This window comes from Aristolochia californica, unplaced genomic scaffold, assembly GCF_029961685.1.
Source record: "Aristolochia californica isolate CCGP_79_NKW_82.1479 unplaced genomic scaffold, dmAriCali1.0.hap1 SCAF_8, whole genome shotgun sequence".
Classification (NCBI taxonomy): Eukaryota; Viridiplantae; Streptophyta; class Magnoliopsida; order Piperales; family Aristolochiaceae; genus Aristolochia; species Aristolochia californica.
The window spans coordinates 28,904,139-28,917,631 of NW_027182279.1; the positions used below are offsets into that span (position 1 = coordinate 28,904,139).

At 36.8% G+C, this 13,493-nt stretch overlaps 2 protein-coding genes across 2 annotated transcripts in view; one reads left to right on the forward strand and one right to left on the reverse strand.

Annotated features, from left to right (window-relative positions):
• Positions 1–13,493, forward strand: part of LOC137938843 (protein transport protein SEC23 D-like) — a 49,586-nt gene that overhangs the window by 20,251 nt on the left and 15,842 nt on the right. The window lies entirely within an intron of this gene.
• Positions 8,395–8,883, reverse strand: LOC137939330 (probable DEAD-box ATP-dependent RNA helicase 48; the record flags this gene model as incomplete). Its single annotated transcript, XM_068784613.1, has 1 exon — positions 8,395–8,883. A coding segment is annotated over one exon (489 nt), but the record flags the coding sequence as incomplete, so codon positions are not given.

A 13,493-nucleotide genomic window follows, 5' to 3' on the forward strand; every position in this document is an offset into this window, starting at 1 on the left:
AAAAGTTGGCTACCACTAATCTGACTTGCCTCCATGCCTTGGTGTTCAGGCACTAGTCCGTATCTGCCCAGCCTATACGTGCAGTGCCTAGGGGTGACATCGAGTCGAGTCGAGCCGAGTTTGAATCTGCATATGTTTTAGCTGGGCTTGATTTAAATACTTCAAACTCAAGCTAGAGCCGAGCCCAGCCTTAAGCTTAAAATTTGAATTGAGCTTGAGCAAGGTTCAAGCTCCAACCTACATTTAAAACTTTGTATAAAATACAAGTCAAATAAACTGTGCATAAAATTATGCATAAATTTTACTTAAAATTGGGCATGACCTTTGTACATAAACTCTGCATAAAATTGTCTATAAACTCTGCATAAAATTGTTTATAAACACTGCATAATATTATGCCAATGTGACTTATATAAAAACATGACCTATATACAAAATGTGACTTTTATATACATTTCCCACTCTCTTGAGCCTAGCCAAACTCGAACTTGTATATGTTCGAGCTTTGCTTAGATTTGAATACTTTGAACTTGAGTTCGAGCTCAAGCTTAGCTTTGAGACTAAAATTGGAATCGAGAAAAGAATTTTAACCAAATTTGAGCTCAAGCTCGAGTCGGGTTTGAACTTTAACCTACATTTAAAACTTTCCATAAAATACATGTTTAATATTAAGTTCAAAGAATCCTAAAAGTATGGAAAACAAATAGAGATAATCTTGCATATCAGAGTTATTAAGAAACGACTAGATCTATAACTCATAAAGGATCTCAAAATAATTTGTATTGCATAAATTCTGTACTACATTGCATGGAGAGAATAAGGATGAAGGAGATCAAATGGGAGAAATGAGCTTACCTGTGGCCGACATATATTCTGTGACTTTCGTCTGGAACGCCCAGGTCAGCAATGTCTAAATGCGGTTGTGCGATGAAGAGATTGAAAGCGCTGAAGATGGAACATGGCGGAAATAGGTTGAGGAAGGACTGAAATACGAAACTTCCGTAAAATTCTGAGCATGCATATTACTAGTGGTTGGTAATATGCATGCTCTCTTTTCTTTTCTTTTCCATTTTCCTTGTGCATCCAAACAAGAGAAACCACATTTCTCTTTTTTCTCTTTTTTCCTTGCTTTCATGCTTATACTTTTCATAATATTAGGCATCGTTCTTGTTACCTTAATACTTACTGCTTTTATTGTGTGTTGAGTATTTTCGTTTTTGTTCATATTTACTACTTTATTTTAAGACGTTATTACAGAAAGGTATATAAGGCTGGAAACTACTGGGTGAGGGCTAAGCCCTGACAAACGCCTTTGCCTCAGTTGAGCCAAGCGTTGCTCTCGGTTTTCACAACGCCGTTGTACCTTTTTATGTATATTTGGTTAATTAATAAGATAATAAAACAGTTTTTGAGATTTGTTTTGCGAATATTACCTATATATTACTTATACTTAGGATTATTATATAATACCTTAAGAGATTATTGTGCAATATCATAGGAACTTATAGCTACATATTGTTTTTGGTAATAATAGCATTAGAATTTTTTGGATATTTTATATTTCTCCCAGAACAAGTAGATAATCTTTTAGCCTCTGATATATTTTTATTCCTTAATATTTTAGCCAGAATCATAGATAGATCCTTAGATACATGATTTTTATCTTTATAGCTTTAACAATAGACTTCTGTAATTTACTTATCTTTAGTTTTGTCTGTTTTACCTTATCTTTATATTCATACGGAAGATTTGTAGAGACTCCTAGGCAAATATTTATACCTAGAAGACAAGTAATTAGAAGAACCCCATATAATTCACCTCTAAATACTCATTAAAGCAGATTAACGTAGTACCCCTCCGAATTGGTATCTAGAGGGAGGGAGGGAGGGAGGCTAAGTGTTCTGACAGAACATTAAAAGACAGAGGCGTTTTAGGAACTACCTTTTGGCTAAGTGTTCTGACAGAACATTAAAAGACAGAAGCGTTTTAGGTACTACCTTCTGGAAGTTTTTACAACCATCTTTTCCTTCTCTTCCGATTGCTTTCATGCTTATACTTTTCATAATATTAGGCATCGTTCTTGTTACCTTAATACTTACTGCTCTTATTGTGTGTTGAGTATTTTCGTTTTTGTTCATATTTACTAGTTTATTTTAAGATGTTATTACAGAAAGGTATATAAGGCTGGAAACTACTGGGTGAGGGCTAAGCCCTGACAAACGCCTCTGCCTCAGTTGAGCCAAGCGTTGCTCTCGGTTGTCACAACGCCGCTGTACCTTTTTATGTATAGTTTGTTAATTAATAAGATAATAAAACAGTTTTTGAGATTTGTTTTGCGAATATTTCCTATATATTACTTTTACTTAGGATTATTATATAATTCCTTAAGAGATTATTGTGGAATATCATAGGAACTTATAGCTACATATTGTTCTAGGTAATAATAGCATTAGAATTATTTGGATATTTTATATTTCTCCCAGAACAAGTAGATAATCTTTTAGCCTCTGATATATTCTTATTCCTTAATATTTTAGCCTGAATCATAGATAGATCCTTAGATACATGATTTTTATCTTTATAGCTTTAACAATAGTCTTCTGTAATTTAGTTATCTTTAGTTTTGTCTGTTTTACCTTATCTTTATATTCATACAGAAGATTTGTAGAGACTCCTAGGCAAATATTTATACCTAGAAGACAAGTAATTAGAAGAACCCCAAATAATTCACCTCTAAATACTCCATATTAAAGCAGATTAAAGTAGTACCCCTCCGAATTGGTATCTACAGGGAGGGAGGGAGGGAGGGAGGCTAAGTGTTCTGACAGAACATTAAAAGACAGAGGCGTTTTAGGAACTACCTTCTGGCTAAGTGTTCTGACAGAACATTAAAAGACAGAAGCGTTTTAGGAACTACCTTCTGGAAGTTTTTACAACCATCTTTTCCTTCTCTTCCGATTGCTTTAATGCTTATACTTTTCATTATATTAGGCATCGTTCTTGTTACCTTAATACTTACTGCTTTTATTGTGTGTTGAGAATTTTTCGTTTTTTTTCATATTTACTATTTTTTTTAAGACGTTATTACAGAAAGATATATAAGGCTGGAAACTACTGGGTGAGGGCTAAACCCTGACCAACGCTTCTACCTCAGTTGAGCCAAGCGTTGCTCTAGGTTGTCACAACGCCGCTGTACCTTTTTATGTATATATGGTTAATTAATAAGATAATAAAACAGTTTTTGAGATTTGTTTTGCGAATATGACCTATATATTACATATACTTAGGATTATTATATAATACCTTAAGAGATTATTGTGCAATATCATAGGAACTTATAGCTACATATTGTTTTTAGTAATAATAGCATTAGAATTATTTGGATATTTTATATTTCTCCCAGAACAAGTAGATAATCTTTTAGCCTCTGATATATTCTTATTCCTTAATATTTTAGCCAGAATCATAGATAGATCCTTAGATACATGATTTTTATATTTATAGCTTTAATTTAGTTATATTTAGTTTTGTCTGTTTTACTTTATCTTTATATTCATACAGAAGATTTGTAGAGACTCCAAGGCAAATATTTATACCTAGAAGACAAGTAATTAGAAGAACCCCAAATAATTCACCTCTACATACTCCAGATTAAAGTAGTACCCCTCGGGAGGGAGGGAGGGAGGGAGGGAGGCTAAGTGTTCTGTTCCCAGAACAAGTAGATAATCTTTTAGCCTCTGATATATTCTTATTCCTTAATATTTTAGCCAGAATCATAGATAGATCCATAGATACATGATTTTTATATTTATAGCTTAAATTTAGTTATATTTAGTTTTGTCTGTTTTACCTTAACAGAAGATTTGTAGGGACTCCAAGGTAAATATTTATACCTAGAAGACAAGTAATTAGAGGAACCCCAAATAATTCACCTCTACATATTCCAGATTAAAGTAGTACTCCTCCGGAGGGAGGGAGGGAGGGAGGGAGGCTAAGTGTTCTGTCTGACAGAACATTAAAAGACAGAAGCGTTTTAGGAACTACCTTTTGGAAGTTTTTACAACTATCTTTTCCTTCTCTTACGATTGCTTTCATGCATATACTTTTGATAATATTAGGCATCGTGTTTGTTTCCTTAATACTTACTGCTTTTATTGTGTATTGAGTATTTTCGTTTTTGTTCATATTTACTACTTTATTTTAAGACGTCATTACAGAAAGGTATATAATGCTGGAAACTACTGGGTGAGGGCTAAGCCCTGACAAACGCCTCTGCCTCAGTTGAGCCAAGCGTCTCGGTTGTCACAACGCCGCTGTACCTTTTTATGTATATTTGGTTAATTAATAAGATAATAAAACAGTTTTGAGATTTGTTTTGCGAATATTACCTATATATTACTTTTACTTAGGATTATTATGTAATACCTTAAGAGATTATTGTGCAATATCATAGGAACTTTAGCTACATATTGTTCTTGGTAATAATAGCATTAGAATTATTTGGATAGTTTATATTTCTCCCAGAACAAGTAGATAATCTTTTAGCCTCTGATATATTCTTATTCCTTAATATTTTAGCCAGAATCATAGATAGATCCTTAGATACATGATTTTTATCTTTATAGCTTGAACAATAGTCTTCTGTAATTTAGTTATCTTTAGTTTTGTCTGTTTTACCTTATCTTGATATTCATACAGAAGATTTGTAGAGACTGCTAAGCAAATATTTATACCTAGAAGACAAGTAGTTAGAAGAACCCCAAATAATTAACCTCTAAATACTCCATATTAAAGCAGATTAAAGTAGTACCCCTCCGAATTGGTATCTAGAGGGAGGGAGGGAGGGAGGCTAAGTGTTCTGACAGAACATTAAAAGACAGAAGCGTTTTAGGAACTTCCTTCTGGCTAAGTGTTATGACAGAACATTAAAAGACATAAACGTTTTAGGAACTACCTTCTGGAAGTTTTTACAACTATCTTTTCCTTCTCTTACGATTGCTTTCATGCTTATACTTTTCATAATATTAGGCATCGTTCTTGTTACCTTAATACTTACTGCTTTTATTGTGTGTTGAGAATTTTTCGTTTTTGTTCATATTTACTACTTTATTTTAAGACGTTATTACAGAAATAGGATTAGATACAAGGTGAAGGATTTACCTCGGAAATAGGAAGTTCTTCTAAAAACCTTAATATAATAGACAGAATAACAGGAAGGAGAAGTGTAGACCAAAGAGATATACAATTAGACGAAATAATAGATATAGATCAAGACATTACAAATTTGGCAATAACCAATTAAACCTTCTTAACCCCAGACAATTATATAGAACAGGACCATTAAACTTTAATACCGGATTATTTAGATATTACCGAGAAATCCAGATTAGTTGTGTAGGACAAGATTCTGTTAACATTAACTTAATAGCAGATCAAGCCTTTAAAGAAATAGGGGTAAAAGGATTCATTTAGGTCTGATTGTAATAGGGGTAAAAGGATTAGGACGAAAACATCTAGGAACTAAAACCTTACTTAGTATCTACGATGATAGATGGGCAGACCCTAAAAAGGCAATGTTAGGAATCACTGAGGTAGATATGAATCAAAATGGAGGAATATTTTATTGCTCCCCAGACTTCCTTATTGGACTACAAGATTTTAGAAAATATATCAAAATAGGTATTCAGACAAAAGGATATGAATCCTTTGTAGGAAACAATCTTTTATTGTGTATTGAATTCTTAGGAAGGTGTACTTGTTCTAGCACTACTAGGTTCAAAGTTAAAATAGATGATGTAGTTAGTTTAATAGGAAACAATGGAATAAAATTAATTAAGCCTATTAAATATTCTCCAGACATTTTAGCAGGATTAGAATGGAACCTTAAATTTAGAGAATAAAAAATAATCAGTCCTGAAGAAAGTATCATGTACATAGATACTAAAGGTAACATAAATATTAGATTTAATAGCTATGAACAAAAGAATATAGAAGATACGGAATCAATCTCTAGTGAAAATTATCACCTAGTCAATATAGAATTAGAAACAGATGAGATAATATACCCTAAAGAATTATATATATATATATATATATAGAGAGAGAGAGAGAGAGAGAGAGAGAGAGTCTGGTCTGCAGCTTCTATACCTAGGGCTTTTAGACAAGGGATGCAAGCTTCTAGGGAACACTGATTGCATTTTAGCTCTTTGTTTTTTGCTAGGATACCGAGCACATTAAAAAGAGGATTACTATCTAACCCTGTATTCCATGACCACGCATGTACACATTCTGAAGTAGTGTCCACTCTTAAGGTTCTTAATTACTCAGAAAATATTTTTTTAATAGGGATCAATTTGTTTTAAATCGATTTTGGTGAGACGATTTGGCCTGCTCATTCATTCATGGGGTGCCATACTGTGAAAAGAACATGCTTGTAATGTTAGAGCTTAGGTGTTGCATGGGTTCAGTTATGCAGTGGAAAGTTGAATTTACTTTTACCTGTGTCGGCCTAGTTGCGTCCTTGGGATAACCCACACTAGTCAGCCTCCCTTGCATACAAATAGTTGGCACACAATAAACCTTTTCTCATATACACAAATCTGTCTACATACAAGATATTCGAGCGCTCCTTTGAGTCTCTATGTCAATGTCTGATTGATTGGCACTCATCCAGCCCCCCTATATATAGTTGGGGAAATTGCTGGCCACATGCCCCTTCGAATGGTCATGTGCTTCTTGGCGCATGCCTCCTCATGTACAACCGCCCCAGCTAACACCCCATGGCCCACGTGACTAGAAACCGTTTAGGAACCATTATAAGCTGAATTTTGATGGTAGCGCCTTTGGGAACCCGGGTTTGGATGATTTTGGCGGGGTGATTTTTGATCCGGGCGGCACTGCCATACTCTCTTACTATGGCCCCCTCGGAATTGCTGACTCGACCATTGCTGAGCTCTCTGGTCTCCTTCACGGCTTGTGTATTTTTAAGGATCGCTTTAGTGGTCTCTTTATCATGGAGGGAGACTCCAAAGTCGTCATCGGATGGTGCTCCACCTCATCCTTCCCCCCGTGGCGTCACTGGCAGATTTTTCTTGATATTTTGGATATTGTATCCACCATTTCTTGTACTTCGTCTCATATACTTAGATCAGCCATTTCGGTTGCTGATTTGTGTGCCTAGGTCCCCCCTTCAATCTCTTATTGTTAGGGGAGGTCTCCCTTGATGTATCTTCCCTTTCTTTGAAATAAGTTTATCATCATTAAAAAAAAAGTTGGCTCCACTAATCTGACTTGCCTCCATGCCTTGGTGTTCAGGCACTAGTCCGTATGTGCCCAGCCTATACGTGCAGTGCCTAGGGGTGGCATCGAGTCGAGCCGAGTTTGAATCTGCATATGTTCAAGCTGGGCTTGATTTAAATACTTCGAACTCAAGCTAGAGCCGAGCCCAGCCTTAAGCTTAAAATTGGAATTGAGCTTGAGCAAGGTTCAAGCTCCAACCTACATTTAAAACTTTGTATAAAATACAAGTCAAATAAACTATGCATAAAATTATGCATAAATTTTACTTAAAATTGGGCATGACCTTTGTACATAAACTCTGCATAAAATTGTCTATAAACTCTGCATAAAATTGTTTATAAACACTGCATAATATTATGCCAATGTGACTTATATAAAAACATGACCTATATACAAAATGTGACTTTTATTTACATTTCCCACTCTCTTGAGCCTAGCCAAACTCGAACTTGTATATGTTCGAGCTTTGCTTGATTTGAATACTTTGAACTTGAGTTCGAGCTCAAGCTTAGCTTTGAGACTAAAATTGGAATCGAGCTCTAGCCCAAGAATTTTAACCAAATTTGAGCTCAAGCTCGAGTCGGGTTTGAACTTTAACCTACATTTAAAACTTTCCATAAAATACATGTTTAATATTAAGTTCAAAGAATCCTAAAAGTATGGAAAACAAATAGAGATAATCTTGCATATCAGAGTTATTAAGAAACGACTAGATCTATAACTCATAAAGGATCTCAAAATAATTTGTATTGCATAAATTCTGTACTACATTGCATGGAGAGAATAAGGATGAAGGAGATCAAATGGGAGAAATGAGCTTACCTGTGGCTGACATATATTCCGTGACTTTCGTCTGCAACGCGCAGGTCAGCAATGTCTAAATGCGGTTGTGCGATGAAGAGATTGAAAGCGCTGAAGATGGAACATGGCGGAAATAGGTTGAGGAAGGACTGAAATACGAAACTTCCGTAAAAATCTGAGCATGCATATTACTAGTGGTTGGTAATATGCATGCTCTCTTTTCTTTTCTTTTCCATTTTCCTTGTGCATCCAAACAGGAGAAACCACATTTCTCTTTTTTTTCTCTCTTATTTTTCATGGGCATCGAAACAAGAGAATCGATCTTTTAGTCTCATTCCTCTTCTTGGGTAAATCTTCCTCAACGTTCGTCATTTCTGAATAACTGGTGCGCCCAACACTGTCAATAATACCATACGGTTTGACATTGTGCACAACCCCTTTAGGGAAAAACCTCGCGGAAGGGAGCCAGTCCTGGTTATGAAAAAACTGAGTCTCATCCCGCTCCGACCACAGATCGTAGCCTCCAGAAAATTGAGACCTGTTAGCCAAAGCCTTCAACTGCTCGTCGGCTTTGATGGAAAAGAGAGTTGGGGCTCGCTCAAGAACCTCCCACGGTCGCTCAAGCTCAGAAACTGCGGCTCTAAGTTCCGCCCTCTGCCTCATTTCGTAAATCTGGCACTCACGGCAAAGACGGGCCTTTAGGAGCTGTTTGGCTTTTTTGGCCTGCATCCGTTTCCACTGCCATTTCGAGTCTCCGCCGAGGTAGGTACAAGGCCCCCCACCCAGTTTGTCACGAGGTCAGATGAGCCTAAACTCACTTGGGCTAGCGGAACTCCAACTCCTGTGATGGCCTACCTTCAATTCGTCAAAGGTAGTACAGCCTCTCACCCCTTAGATCAACGTTGCAAACTCCTTCCTCTCAAATGAAGCACGAGCATTGAAAGATAGAAAGACAATGGAATAGGAAGAGAAAGTAACCTTGTATTAATACTAGAGAAGATTACAAGGAGTGACCGTCCAAGGTGGAAGGCCAGCACTCCACAAAAACTCTCCCTCTCGTCTATGCTGAATGAATCTACACGGGTTGAATGCCTTGGTATTTATAGGCTTCAACCCCTCCCTTCTCTCATGCTTCCGTCCAATGAGAGCAGAGATCCTCCCTTATAAATTCTCCTTGATTTGATCCTCCATTCAAATCCCTTTATTTGCTCCTTTTTTTTAAAATTCGTTTTACCATTGTTATTTTCCTTAGACACTTTGTTAGCCGAATCATTCTTTCTCTCATATTCGGTTAACTTTTCAGCAGTAGATAAAGCTGAAGCTAATGTTTTTACCTCCCGTGGGCTTAGCAAGAATTGAGAAGACGGGAAGTAAAGACATTAGCTTCAGCTTTATCTACTGCTGAAAAGTTAACCGAATATGAGAGAAAGAATTATTCGGCTAACAAAGTGCCTAAGGAAAATAACAATGGTATAACGAATTTTAAGAAGAAGGAGAAAGGGGAGAAGAAGTCATGGGCAAAGGATGCCAAGGCTAGGCCGGAAGAGAAGAAACGAGGGGACAAACAGAAAAAGAAGGTCCGTTGTTTCATATGCGAGGGATTGTCTTAGAAAGAGGTTCCTCAATGCTGCTCAAACTGAGGTGAACAATGAAGGGATTGAGCCTAGGTATGGCTCCTTAACACTTCTCCATGCTATTGTCCATTCAAAGGAGGAAGGCTGCTCCACTTCCGGTAAGACCCTTGAGAGAACTTATTTTTATCTGTCTAACACTTGCTGGACGTATTGTTAGAGTAGTGGTGGACACTGGCGCCACCCACAACTTCCTTTCGTCGGTGGAGGCTAGGCGCCTAAATAAACGAGGAGAGAAAGATGGGAGCAAAATGAAAGCTGTAAATTCTGCTACTCGTGAAGTCCAAGGCATTGCCAAGAACGTCCCGGAGGAGATAGGCAAGTGGGTTGGATTTCTGAATTTTACTATTGTTGTCATGGATGATTTCAATGTGATTTTGGGAATGGAGTTTTTCACGGTTTGTAAGGCATTTGTAATGCCGCATGTTGGGGTGGTGGGGATTATGGACGAGCAAAGTCCTTGTACTATTTCTGAACTTGACAACAATGATGTAACAAAAAAGGACTTAATGCTATCAGCCCTCCAGCTTAAGAAAGGTCTTAAGCAGGGCCGCTCTACTTACATTGCTTTTATTTGTGCTGGTAGAGGTCATGCCTACCCCTAAAGAGATACAAGCCGTACTGCATGAATATAGATATGTCATGCCTGAACAACTTCCAGCGAGGTTGCCACCTAGGAGAGGGGTGGACCATCGCATAGAGCTTGAGCTCGGAGCAAGAAAGCCAGCACAAGCACCATACCGAATGGCGCCCAAAGAGCTGGACGAACTGCGAAGACAACTCAGTGAGCTGTTGGACGCTGGGTTCATAAGGCCAAGCAAAGCACCTTATGGGGCCCCTATACTGTTTCAGACTAAGAAGGATGGAAGTATGAGACTGTGCATCGATTGTAGGGCGCTCAACAAGGTAACTATAAAGAATAAGTACCCTATTCCTCTTATCGCAGATCTCTTTGATCAGTTGAAAGAGGCGCAAGTTTTCTCCAAATTGGATTTTCGAAGTGGTTATTACCAAGTCCGTATTGCTGAAGGAGACGAGGGGAAGACTGCTTGTGTAACCAGATATGGGGCTTACGAATTCATGGTAATGTCCGTTGGCCTAACCAATGCACCTGCAACATTTTTCACTCTCATGAGCGAGGTATTTTCCGAATACTTGGACAAGTTTGTCGTTGTTTATTTTGATGACATCGTGGTGTACAACAAGAGTATGGACGAGCACAAGAAACACCTTCGAAACGTTGAGAAATAATCAGCTGTATGTCAAGGAGGAGAAGTGCTCCTTTGGGTTGCAAGAGGTGTCCTTTCTTGGACATTGGATAGGGGGAGGACGGATATGGATGGACAGCAAGAAGGTGGAGGCTGTGCATGACTGGTCGATCCCTTCCAAGGTGATTGAGCTTAGGAGTTTCCATGGTCTTGCAAATTATTACAGGAGGTTTATCAAGGGCTTCTCAGCTATAGCAGCCCCCTTGACCGACCTTCTCAAGAAAGACCAAAAGTGGCAATGGACGGACTCATGCCAAAGAGCATTCCAACGGCTAAAGGACACCATGGTGGCTGAACCAGTGCTGCACCTTGCTGATTTCAACAAGCCGTTTGAGGTAAATACAGATGCCTCCAAACAAAAGGATATGAATCCTTTGTAGGAAATAATCTATTATTATGTATTGGATTCTTAGGAAGATGGACTAGTTCTAGTACCACCAGGTTTAAAGTTAAGGTAGATGATGTAGTAAATGTAATAGGTAATAAAGGAATCAAATTACTTAAACCTATTAAATATTCTCCAGATATTTTGGTAGGACTAGAATGGAATCTTAAATTTAGAGAAAAAAAATAATTAGTCCCGAAGAAAGTATCATGTATACAGACACAAGGGGTAACATAAACATTAGATTTAATAGCTACGAACAGAAAAATACAGAGGACACTGAATCAGCCTCCAGTGAGAACTATGATTTAGTTAATATTGAATTAGAAACAGATGAAATAATATATCCTAAGGAACTAGAATTAAAACTGGTAGAAAGAGAACTTCTTCACCTGGAAGAAGATCTGATAAAAAACAAGAGGATAAAAGAAGAAGAATACTTGTATTACGACAGTGAAATGAACATTAGAATAGGAAAAATGCCTTTAGAACCAAAAGAAGATGAAACCTTTAGTATCAAAGAGTATATGGATGAAGAAAGTTCTACTAATATTCCTGGAAGTAGTTATACTACGTATCCAAGACCTCCACCTAGAGAAGTATATTATTCAGGCAACATGCCTAGGATTCCTTATAGTGAACCCATAAATTTGGATAGAAAAATACATCCAAAGGGAAAACAGAAAAGAAATAGAAAGACCTATAACTTTTCAGGAAAAGGGCAAAGGAAAAATTCTTAATCTTTCAGCCCATGATCCTCAAGAATGGACAACTGTATTAGACCTTTGGAAAAACCAAGTAGTATCAGATTATATCTAGAACTTTTCATCCCAAGATGTAGAAGAAATGTATAGGTACTTAGATACACTCCTAGGAGAAAGCGTTAAAGCTTTATGGGAAAGCTACAAAAGAAGTAATCCAGAAGAATTTGGTCATTTAATGGGCCTAGGATCCAACCCTTATAATTTTGTTAACAAAGTTTACCAGTTAGTAACAGGAGATGACCCTAATTTAGGTTCTATAACACTACAAAAAGATGTTGTAGTTTACTTAGAACAACTTAGTTTACATAATTATAAATATGTTAAAAAATTCCTACAAAACTACTTTTATTATACCTGCATTTCAGGTAATGCCTTTAACAAAGACTTAGGAATCAAATTATTTAGAAAACTACCTGGAGCTTTAGGAAAAGAAATTTATGACAATGGCAAAACATAGAATCAGCAAACCCTACATCGGTATACTCCATCGGACAGAGAACAAAATTCATTATGACAGTTCTCCAAGAAAAATGTACAGATATCTAGATACAAAGACAGCTTAAGGGAAATGACTTTGGCTTCTGCAAACAGATATATACTACTCAAGCTTATGGTCTAAAAGATTAAAGACAAAAACCTAGAAATAAAAGATATTTTAAGAAAGGATATTTTATCCGAAGATCTAAGAGTAGAAAGCCTTACCTGAACAAAGACAGACATGTCAGAAGATACAACCCAAAAAGAACTTATAAAAATAAATTATCATGTTATATTTGTGGTCAGACAGAACACTTAGCCAACACTTGCCATAAAAGACAGAACATTAATTCTAGAAGATCCACCCTTGTAGAAAACGTACAACAAGATCTTATAGAAGTAGATGAATATATGTCAGACACAGAATCCATCTATAGTATTGTAAGCATACCCAATGCTCCTTTAGATACATCAAACTCTGATGAAGATCTTGTCCTAGACCTTAATATTGAAGAAAACCTTGACCTTATGGATACAGTAATAGAATGTACCCATACCTGGTCCTGGAATACTGGTTTAGACAGTAACCCCTGCTTTAAATGCTCCTGGTATCCTCGTAAGAAACAAAGAGCAATATGCACTCAATGTTTCCTAGAAGCTTGTATTCCTTGCTTAAAACTCTTAGGTATTGAACATGTAGAATCCCTAATCATAATAAGGTATACAATACTAAATTGTAAATTATGGCCAGAAAAATAGAAAACTGTGAGGCAGAAATAACTCTTCTCAAACATAGATTAGATACAATAGAAAAAGATTCTTATGATGGTATCACTGTAGGATTAGAAGAACCAGAAACTTCCTACGT